We start from the raw sequence: 12,375 nt of genomic DNA on the forward strand, positions 1-12,375 counted from the left end.
AATGTACCGTCAATTTGTAAGATCCTTTGATTATGCAAATGCACCGTTTTTCAGTGGGATACCGTCTAATGACTATTTTATTTCACCTTTTTTATATGTATATTAACTTTGGGGTTTAATAATTACTAAACTTTTGAGTGTCTCATGCTCTTAGCCGAACATGAGGAGAACTTCTTTGACACCTAAAATTAAAAGACTGCTATGAGCCGATGACCTAAAATCCATTCTTTTCTTTGAATACAAAATCCATCTAATGTTATGTTATTATTATATAAACTTGAATAAAAATTTTATACGTAGATGAATAGATGATATCGATATCGATATCGATTAGGAGTCATAACCTCGTATATATTATCCTCACTCAACTATGCAAGCATATATAAAACTCAAGGTTTGTCCGACGAAGCATATTAGGAGGTATAATCTCGAAGGATATTAGTGCAACCTGAACTATATTCTAGACACCTGCAAGGTAAAAGAATCGTATTAAATTGAAGCGGTTGATAACGGAATCGAAACAGTGTATATACACATCTCTTAAGTAAACAAACAAAGACAATAACATGAATAAAAACAATAATAACACATAGCATGATAAATAAATAAATAATACGAAGTAAGCACTATTTTTAAGCACACATTAGATAACTAAGGAATTTATAATTTTATAACTCCGTATAATAAAAAAAAAATCCAACCTTAATGACGTAACTTTTTTTAGAAACAATTGAGTGTACTCCATGGAAAACTGTAATCAAACAACAAAAATTGTGAGAATGTGAGATTAATAACAAATAACAAATACTATTATTCTATATGATACAATAGCTATGAATAAAACTTTAAAGAATAAATAAACAATTTCAGGATGGGGAATCACGTAAGATGCACAATAATGACTTCTATTTATAGTAAATGATACATCAAATCATATGGTAGTTTAAGAGTGGTATAACTCTATCTCTTGGCATTTCCAAAAAAAAAAAAAAAATCTACCTCTTGGCATGTTAGATAAGTCGGATTAGGTAGTTCATTAGGAGTGCATTTACAGCTATCTAGCATTAGCTAATTGATGGGGTTCTACTTCTCATAGAATTGGACAGGGCATAGATTTCTTTTTCAATTAGATTTATTTAGCATTATTTATTATTTATTATTTATTATTTTTAGGTGTTTTGACAATGTTGGAGACTCTATAATTGCTCGAAAAAAGCTTCATTTATTAATATAGATAGATAGATAGATATTGATTACTACGTTCCCTCACTGAAATGTCCATTGAGCTTGAAAAGTGGTTAGTGCACAGGCTCTCCCATACCACCCTGATAGCATGATTCATCTCAACCAAAACATTAAGATGATACTAGTTGATACCCAACTATTATATTAAGACTCCCACATTGCTGGAAAGTCATTTGTTAAAGTTGGATTTTCTTTAATGGCTCGAAAAATTCCACTAAAAATTCCCCTCGACGAATTTCTAAAACGTGGAGTCTCGAGATCAAATCAAACATGTGGTAGGATTTTGAGATATACCTTAGGTAGATGTAATGTAAACTGTGCGTCGGATCATTTATCCTTACGCCTTCGACAGGAGTCCATGACATTTTGGGGCACTCAACTATCACCATATCTTTCAATTGAGGCCATAATTGACGTAGCTCAAAACCAAATCCATCCTCATTGATTACATTAGATCCTCGTGACAAAGCTTCCAACTTTGGCAACCTTTGTAAACGAACATATTCAAGGCACGGAAATAATGACAGTTCCCGTTCGCTATATCCATTCTCCACATATTCCAATTTTGGCAAATCCACCAGCTCTAAGTTCTTCAGATGACACATTCTTCCCAATTCAAGAAGGCACTCCAACTCCTCACAACTTACAATTTCCAAAGTCACAAGATTCGGGAGATTGCTTGTCAAGTTATCTCCCCTCGCCCAACTTGGCAATCTCACGCCTCTGAATCCCTTCACTGTCAACCCCATTAGTTTAGAATGCGGTTGGAGCTCCTCCAACAATGCTTCCTCGTACTCGACACTTTCGTAACTATCTTCATCATGCTTAAAAGCAAGCTCAATACAAGTGAGATGCTCCTTACTTTGTATGTATGCTCCTCCCCTATCGTCTTCTTTGACATATGTAGCATTGTTAGGCACTTGGATATCAATCTCAAGGGAACCCTTCAATTTTGTCAGAGTAGTCTTTAGGTCTTCCAGCTGATCAAAACATTCCTTCACACTCAAATTTGTAAACCCCACCGTATACCTACTCAGTGTGTGCAAATAAGACAGTTTACTCACACCCAAAGGTAGATACTTCAAACTATAGCATCCAGATATATCTAAGATGTGAAGCTTATGTAGCTTTCTCAAATCTTTGGGCAACTCGATCAATTCAGAACAATCAGCTAATTTCAGCGTCAGTAGATTATGTAGCTTTGTTATTGATTTTGGGAGTCTCTTAAGCTTATGATTACATGAAAGATTTAAATATCTTAAATGCAGTAAGTTACCTATTGATTCAGGTAAAATTTCGAGTTGTAAAAAACTCAAGTCTAGAGATCTCAAGCGCAAACATTTTGTTAGTATCAGACCCATCAGTAATTCCTTGTCTTCCCATTCAACTCTAAGACAGCTACGAATGTGGGTCATAGCTGAAAACTTTTTTCTGAAATTCCTTTCGACAATTGACAGGTGACGAACTCTTTCATCGTCTAATCCGGTGGGATTCGAGAGCACTTCACAGATTTCTTTTCCTGCCACATCTTGTGCTATGTCATGCATAAGATCGTGCATCTTGAATGAGACAATCTCACCGTACACGTTCCTCTTTACATCTTGGAAGAAACATCTCCGTAACAAAATCAAAAAACATTCTTCAGCAGCATCTGCTATGCTTTGACCGTCACAAAATGGAACAATGTAGCCTTGTGCCATCCAAAGGCTTAAGATCATCTCCTTATCTATTACATAATCCTTAGGAAAGATTGCACAATAACTAAAACAACTTTTCAATGGGGATTTCAAATGGTGGTAGCTCAGTTTCAATATAGATGTTATGCCGTTTTTATCGCCAGGAATATAAGCCAATCCTTTTTGCTGAAACAAACGCCATTTACTCATATTTTGACCATATAAAAGACTACCCACAACTCTTATGGCAAGAGGGACATTAGCGCAACTTTCAACAATTTCACGACCAAATTCGACAAAATCCTCCGTAGGATTTGCCTGCTCAAATGCCATCATTTGAAACAAACGCCATGAATAGTCGCAAGACAAGCCTTCCAACCGGTATATGAGACCATTCCCCACAATTCTAGCGGTCTCCATGGAACGAGTAGTTACGATAACCCAACTTCCCTTTTTACCTCCCTTGATAAATCTCTCCAACTTAAGCCATTCCTCACGATCTTCGGTCCATACATCGTCTAACACAAGTAAATACTTATTTTCGGCTAGTTGTTGCCGAAGCTGGCATTGAACCTGATCCAGTGAGTAACCATCGCATCTATTATCACCCACAGCCGATCTCAAGATTTTAATAAGATTCTCTTTTACCCCCAATTGATTTTGATCTTGATCGTTTACACACGCCCACATCCTCAACGAAAACGCGGCCTTGACACTCGGGTCATTATACACAAGTTGAGCAAGAGCGGTTTTTCCCAAACCTCCAATACCCACAATGCTAACGAAATTACAAACATTATGATTACCATCAGATGGTACCAACATGTCCAACAATTTTCGCACATCGGCATCTCGACCAATAATATCACTCTCGTTGACATAAGAGCAAGTCTCCTCCCTTCTAACCGTAAGAGGCTCATAGTCAATCTTAAAACCAAACTTACCATAATTAACAGCAATGGCATCCAACTTCATCCTAATCTTCTTAACACTTTTTGACATATTACGAGCAAAACTAAGACGATTGAAACGAGAAAAGAAAAGACGAACCTCTCCAAGAATAGCACCCTTTTGAGCTATGAGCTCCTTCTTTTGGTCTATCACAGTGATAAACTCATCCAATAAATCGTCAGCGTCGTAAACAGCATCCTTAAGCTCGTCAATGTATAACTGAGCTTGGCTGGACAAAGACGTGAGACCATCTTGTTTGGCCTCCGCATCCTTGAGCACAGCTCTTACGGTGCACACGGTACGCCTAAGGTTCTCCAGTTCCGACTCGTATCCGAAAAGAACGCAAATATCTTTGAGCTCCTTGCATTGCAAGGCGGCGAAGAGGGTTTGTGCCACCGATGACACTGTTCCGAGATCCATTTTCGTTTGTTATTTTGGGTGTTTGTGTGAAAGACCCGGATTTGTGTGATGGTGTTAGTAAATTTTGTTGACTTTTATCTCGTTTTCAATGAATGTGAAGTAGAGTAGATCCGTCGTATACTCTCGTGTGACACACGCACATGGCCGACATGGTTGCGCAACTTTGTATAAAACAAAAATAAAATGAGATGCCACATTAGCGCTAGACCCCAAAATTTGACTCGACCCATAAATCTGATCAACTGATCCATTTTATTTGGGGTTAAGATCTTGAGAGGGCGGTTGTTTCGTTCGCGCATGGGTAAGGTTTTGAAATCAGCAATTATATTTGAGTGGTATTGGGTTGGAACTCCATTCCTCATACCTTACGTTTGTTTCAGTTGTAAGACTTTCTTCCTATAATGATTGAACCAAACACCCCCTTGAGATTTTGATTGAATGCCCCCGGAACTGTTTGATCTTTACCCAATGAATTTGACAAATCTTATCTATATAAATGCAGAAGACAATACTCATTGTACAGCGCGCCATGTCATTAATGCATTTTTTTTCTTTTTTTTTTCTTTTTTGAAAATCCATGTTACGGTGGAACCCATGAGTGTGCAACATATTTATTTATTCAGATATTCGTCTTTTCAAACATGCGATAAATTCCGTCTAACAACAAATTATAAAAATCATATTATGACTAAAATCTTCGAATTAATATTATGATAAAATTTTATACATTTCGTGTAAATAAAATTAATAACATATACGCAGAATTAATTACAAATGCGAGTAAATGTAATTGAATTACATAATTTTTAAAACAAAATTACACAATAAAATTACATAATTTCAGGAAGGAATTACACTTATATACGGGATCGAACATAAAACGGAAATGAATTACATGTATTTTTATTAATATTATTGTACCATGCAGAAACAAAATCACAACATAAGTTTTTAAAACTACAGAGTACAAATTTTTTTTTTTCAAAAAATCAATCATGACGGAATATTTACTTGGAATATAAAACTCGGCATCTTAACTATCAGCCGCGCACACCGAAATTAGTAAGTGACAATGATATAAAACCGAGTTAATATAGTCTTCAACAAGCATTTAAAGCTATTTTTAATTTTTTTTTACTCTAAAAAAATAAATAAATAAATTTTATTTTAATTTACAAGTGATTAAAAAAATTTTAATAAAATTTTTTTAATAATTTTTTTAATAAATAATTCAGAATTGTTATAAGAAATATTGTTTAAGTAATAACAACACGATAAGGTAAAAGTCGAAAAACTTTAAAATATGTTTTTTTTAGAAAAAATAATCCTCTCAGATCTGTATAGAAAGCCGTTCATCACTGAGGATTTATGTGCTTGGAGCAAAGATTTTGGCAATCTTACTATCAGTCTCGCACTCCGAATTCGGAAGATGACAATGATAGGCTACCGAGTAATTTCTACTTCTACAAGTACGAATGATAGGCAACGTTATTATCGTCATGATAAACACATTTGGACCGTCCAATCTTGAAATCTGAAACTGCATTAAATTCAGATAATCAGCTTATTCTGAGATAATGGCATATGCAGTTATATATGTCATTGCAGCAGTTACAGCAGTTACAAAGAAGTGGAGTTGTGGGCTAATGGTAGTAGTGGGGAATTTAGGGTTTAGTAAGAGGTTATATTGGCTTATAATCTTATATATAGAACTGTAAACATTCAGAGTATCTTATCTTTATTAATTCAGAAGACAATACTCAATCCAGGGCATGCCACGTCATTAATTCAATCTTTTTTTTTGGAAATACATGTTATGGTGGGACTCGTTAGTGTGCAACATATTTATTTCTTCAGAATTCCGGCTATACAAACATGCGGCAAATTCCGTCTTAGAACAAATATTATGAAATAATACTATGAAATAGTTTTATACATTCCGAATAAATGAAATTAATGGCATATAAGCGAAATTAATTACAAAGCGGAATAAATGAAACTTATTACAAATAAATGAATTATATAATTTAAAAAAATAATAATAAAATTACATAATTACGAGAATGAATTACATTTAATTACGGGATTGAATTACATATAATGCGAATAAATTATATGCATAATTTTTAAAAATTAGATAGTACGATATATATATTTTTTTAAAATATCCTTTGTTATTCTCTTAAACCATTGCTTGTGAACACGTATTTGTAACAAATTTAAACATTAATTATGTAGATCGCTGATTTAGACCAACTAGATAAGTACAATAGAAATGCAAAAAAAAAAAATACATCCAAAAACATTAATACCGGCCCAAATACATACCCGTGCAATTTTGCACGGGTTTAAAACTAGTACTATTCTATAACAATTGTATAGTAGCATTATACAACCAACGTATATCTAACTGGGTTTATATGTAAATTTTTTGAGCTCTAAAGTTTATGATTATAGATAGATGGTAATGGGTCGTGTTGGATCGGGTTTTGCAAGATCCAAACCCGATCCACTTACTTATTGGATCACCGATCCATATCCAAAATTTTAAAATACATATCCGATCTATTATACTTTTTTCAAATCCATTAACTGAATAATTTTTTTATTAAGATCGGGGTAAATCTAAATTATTTTATAAAATAGTGCTAGTTTGAAACTACTTACCTATTAGGAGTATGATCATTTGAACAATTTCTTTGACTTTTTTAAAAAAATTGTCTTTATACCCAAAATACCCGTATTTTTATTTCGCGTATTCAATCAATAATAAGCTCTTCGTTCTCATTACTTCGACCATTTTTGGTACTCAGTAGATTTTTTTTAACAAAAATAAATTGGTCAAGCAGATTGTAAATGACAAATTGGATTGACGAGTTTTACTAGTATATTTTATTAATTAGCAAATTTAGTAGAAATGTTTGGTAATTAACGTATTTAGGTTAATAGATTGTTGTATATGTGTAAATGGTTAACAAATTCATTTTCTATAATCTAATAAAGTGAATATGTTGGAGGAGCATCATATTATAAAACAGTAGACGATTTAATATTAATGTACTATTGCAAACAATTTTTTGCATTTTTCATTATAATTGTTGTTTTGATTTAAAAATGAATGTATATTTATCTAATGTAGACTAATTGCGAAAAATGTTATACACTCAAATACTAAAATGATGTAAACATAAAATTGTACAAGCTTATTCCTCATTCAGATATGCCTGTGTAATTTTGCACGGGTTTTAAACTAGCTAACTAAATATTTTGTGAATCTTTCAACATTTAGGTTTTTTAATGTGTGCTCTAAATCACATGTTAGAAAAACTGTTATAAGGTAGGTATACTCCATGCCTGTTAGGTTGTTATGCCTAATCCCCTTTTACTGCTAAGAGGATAAAATCTCTGTTAGTTTTCCCTCCAAAATGCACCTACTACCTAAATATAGAAACAAGTGAAAATTTCTATCATTAATTTATTATCTTTTTTAATGAATATATTCTTATAGTTAAACTCTAATATTTTAATTATGATTTTTTTTAATTAAAATAAAATAAAATTAGTATTAAATTATACTCCCTCCTATTCACTATATTCATCCCCTTTCCTTTTTGCACAAGAAATAAGAAAGTTAATTTGGACCACACAAAACACACTACCCCACCTGCAATTGAATTTAGACCACATAAATCAACCCAAAAGAGGAAATAGGGAAGAAAACATGAATAATCCGAAAAGGGAAATAGGGAAGATTATAGTGAATAGGAGGGAGTACTAAACTATAAGTTGCTAAATTTTATAGTAATGCAATAATTATTACTTTAGAGAATAATTTGACACATAATTACTATAGTTACCAGCAATAGCATCCAACTTCATCCTAATCTTCTTAACACTTTTTGACATATTTCGAGCGAAACTAAGACGATTGAAACGAGAAAAGAAAAGACGAACCTCTCCAAGAATCGCACCCTTTTGAGCGATGAGCTCCTTCTTTTGGTTGATCATGGTGACGAACTCATCCAACAAATCGTCAGCGTCGTAAACTGCATCCTTGAGCTCATCAATGTATAACTGAGCTTGATTGGACAAAGACGTGAGACCATCTTGCTTGGCCTCCGCATCCTTGAGCACGGCTCTTACGGTGCACACGGTGCGCTTGAGTTTTTCCAGTTCCGACTCATATCCGAAAAGAACGCAAATGTCTTTGAGCTCAGAGCATTGCAAGGCCGCAAAGAGTGTTTGCGCTACCGATAGCACTGTTCCGAGATCCATTATTATTTTCGTTGATATTTTGTGGTGTGTGTGGAAAAGTAGATTTGTGTGGTTGCTGTTGGTTCTTTTGTAGACTTTTAGCACACTGTGTGTCTGCAGAAGCAAAAGGCAAATACTCATTTTAACAAACAGGCTAGATACAAATTCTCATTCTAGAGGGGTTAGATATATTTACGCGCAAATCATCATTTGTACCGGTACTATTCCGTTACAAGTTTGTGACCTTTTACAAAAAACAAGTGAGAGGACAAGTGGTATGAGGGCTAGCTATGAGAGGTCATAGGCTTGTGACCGTCATAGGAAAGACGATTTGATATTTACGTGGGATGATATTTAATCCGTTTTATTATTTGATAATGATATGGCACCACCAAATGATACCGAATCTCGGAACCGCCCAAAACAAATAATACTTCCTTCATCCTACTTTTATTGTCCCCTCTCTATTTTTAGATGATTTAAGAAAAGATGATGAAATACCAATTATACGGAGTATCTCTTAAATTAAAGGGAATGAGAACAATATTCACTTCCAAAACCTAGGCTTATAGCTAAGATTATATGAAGAAAAATAATTAATAAAATAACTAATTTAGACTCATGCAATCAAATGTGAAAAAAATTATATGAAGAAAAATAATTAATAAAATCAAAACATTACGCCCAGCTATGAAAGTTCTAATATTTGAGAAGATATACGGATTCATAATAGGTTGAGTCCAACATATATACTTCTAGAATCTACATAGTATAAAAGTCAGGTCTTTTCTTGGCTTCTGATTGGCTGCAGAATTTTAAGGAGTGAATTAAATGTAGGGCCCCCCATGATTGTTAAGTTAATTAATTAGTCTCTCCCCTCCTTTCTCATCCTAATTATTAGTTAATTTTGCTTTTGTCTCTCACAAATAATTTACAAATATTAAGCTAATAAAGATTCATTCAACGTTAAAAAGTTGCAAATAATTTTTACAAATTATATTAATGATAAGTGCACATCAATTATGTGCTCATAAAATTAAATTGAATAAAATCTAAATTTACCATCATATAATCTCATTTAAGAATTTATGGCAGTATAATAAGTAATAATAACATTAAAATTACTGTAAAAATTATTGTGTTTGTTGTGAAAAAAAGCGTAAACTTTAATTGACAGGATAATTAATGTGGAAATCTTTAAATCTAACATTAGATTTAGTGAGAAAATCTTATCAATTAATCGTGAATCATAAATAAAAAATATAAAGTTCCAATTTTTCTTTAAAATGACTAAACAAATATTGACAAAAAGATTGCATCTAGCAATTATTTAGCTAGATTTAACAACCTTTTTTCGAAAAAAAAGGAATTCTTGAATAAAAAAAATACGAATCCAACAATGCATAAATATAATGATAAAAATGATAGATCAAGCTAAAATTAATGTAAACAATACTTTAAATCATCCAACAAAATTAAAAAGAATCATGCTTAAAACATACTTACAAATTAAAGCTCTATTACTTACAAAAGAATCACTAGATTGACATGCTTGGACACATTTTTTTCGTTACAAAAACAACAATTTTGATACTTGAGAACTGAGTTTGAAGCCAAATATGTAACGACGCTGAGACGGTAGACGAGTTAGAGAGAAGACGTAGTGGTAAGGATGAAATGAAGGTTGAGAAAATTTAATGAGAGATGTGTGGAATGACACGATTTTTTTTTGGGTTTATTCTCCATAATGCAAATGAAAGATTCCAGTGTATTAATTAGACTTATTGGAGGCTTTAGGGTTTTAATAAGGAGAGTAATAGATTGGAGAGGGTAAATTAGCTTCATGCAGTTATGCAACAAGTTGAGTGTATGGGCTTGGGTTTATGCAACGAGTTGGTGCAAATATTTTGAAAATTAATTTATATATAACATTCATATTTAATCAATATTCATTTTTGTGTGTTTATACAGAAACACCCATAAAATTTAATTTATCGTTAAATGATAGTATAAACGTCACGCAAATTCTCATTTAATACGACATTATCCGTCTTACGGGTCAAGTATAATACCACTTGAGTATATATATATATAAGCCAAATATGTTTTTTTTATCCTATGCATTCTTATATACACAAGTGATATGTATCAAACCTGTCTTAAGTTTAAGACGTATAATGCCGTCTTAAGAAAGATTTATTGTAAAAGTCATATACTCTTTTCATATTACCTTTAACGTTAATTAAATTACATGTACGTTGAATCTCTAATTAAAGACTTATTTACATTGTCACGCATTCACATTTAATAACGCACATTTATATACTCCTATATCCAATGATAGCACATGTTATTACACCGTGCATTTTTTGCACGGGTTTAAAACTAGTAACTTCCAAAACCTAGGCTTATAGCTAAGATTATTCACTAAAACTTAGGAGAGACGGTCTCTCACTAAGTTATTGAGAGACCAATCTTTCGTACCCTTTTATTTGTATTTCGTACCCTTTTTATTGTTGATCGTGACATAGTAATTCCGTACCTATTTACATAATAAATGTACCCATTTTATCATTAATCATGATTTGTACCTATTTTATTTCCTTTAGTACCACATTTTCTTAAAATTGTACAATGGTCTCTCAATAAAGCTTATTAAGAGACCGTCTCTCACGAGACCTACACAAGATAATTTTAGGCTAGAAAATTTCAAGTTTTTCCTAATTTGATAGTAAAGAGAGGAAGCTAGCAGGAAAGTAAGGTTTCGGTCCACATAGACGAGAGATGCTAGAAGGTTACCTAAGCTAATACTCAGTTTGGTAAGGCATTTCAGATACCTGATTTGGTTAAAATAGCTTATTTGACCAAAATTTCAGGTACCTAATTTTTTTGTAAGTGTTTGACAAGTAGTTTATTTAACCAAATAAGTTACCTGAAATGAAATGCTACCTAGAGTAGAATTTGAGATTTCAGGTACCTGATTTGGTTCGATTTTCCGTTTTTACCCTTTAAATCTATACTGTTAAATAATTATCATATCTTTTTTACGTCATTTCATCAAAATCAGTTACCTTTTCAGTTAATTTGCCAAACATTTTCTTATATAATCAGCTAGCTTATCAGTTCCTAATTTTCAACTACCTTATCAGTTACCTTTTCAAATTTCAGCTAGTTTTTCAGTTTTCAGCTACTTTTTCAGGTTTCAGCTACCTTTTCAGTTAATTTTATCAAACAGAGCCTAAGTCTCAAATACACTGGTGCCTACATAGTTTATCTCGGGCCTAATCCCTTTTTCTGGAGCTCTAAGAAGCAACGTATTATTGCTCGATCATCTACAGAAGCTAGCTAAGTACCCCTACTCCATTGCAAACACGGGTGTTGAACTTTATTGGTTCGGAAATATACTTTGTGAGCTTCTTATCAAGCTACTCGTCTCCAACTATTTTATGTGACGATGTAGATGCTACTCATCTTAGTGCTAACCCCGTCGAAGCATTTAGCTCTAGACTTTCATTTCATTTTTGAAAAAGTGCAATCTGGGTCTCTTTCTGTCACAATTGTTCATAATGATGATCAATAAGCTAATGCGCCAACTAATTTAAACCACTACCCCCGTCTTTAAATGTTATTATCCAAGATCAGTCTCAACTTTCCAGAAACTTAGATCTGAAATTTTTTTTCCTTCATTTCCTTTTTCTAGCATTTCATATCTCCTTCTTCATAATCATCTTTCATCTTCCTCTTGTTTATGATTATGTAGATTGTTTGTCTCTTTTTAGTCTTTTAATTGAATTTTTTTTCAGTTTTCTTTCTTGATTTTCACTTTCTC

The 12,375-nt window shown here is 32.8% G+C and overlaps 1 protein-coding gene across 1 annotated transcript; it reads right to left on the reverse strand.

Annotated features, from left to right (window-relative positions):
• Positions 1-692: 692 nt before the first annotated feature.
• On the reverse strand, positions 693-4,292 carry LOC141656563 (disease resistance protein RGA2-like). The gene is made up of 2 exons (XM_074463506.1): positions 1,540-4,292; positions 693-751 (listed from the first exon to the last, which is right to left on the reverse strand). Exons 1-2 carry the CDS (start codon positions 4,290-4,292, stop codon positions 721-723), a joined length of 2,784 nt encoding a protein of 927 aa, XP_074319607.1. The 3' UTR covers positions 693-720.
• Positions 4,293-12,375: the final 8,083 nt, after the last annotated feature.

This window comes from Silene latifolia, chromosome 5 (genome assembly GCF_048544455.1).
Source record: "Silene latifolia isolate original U9 population chromosome 5, ASM4854445v1, whole genome shotgun sequence".
NCBI lineage: Eukaryota > Viridiplantae > Streptophyta > Magnoliopsida > Caryophyllales > Caryophyllaceae > Silene > Silene latifolia.

Excerpts from the sequence above, each read along its gene's own strand:
- LOC141656563 (XM_074463506.1), bottom strand. The coding sequence starts at position 4,292 with ATGGATCTCGGAACAGTGTCATCGGTGGCACAAACCCTCTTCGCCGCC. Across the intron at positions 752-1,539 it reads TTACATTACATCTACCTAAG|TTTTCCATGGAGTACACTCA; the intron begins GTATATCTCAAA and ends GTTTGATTACAG.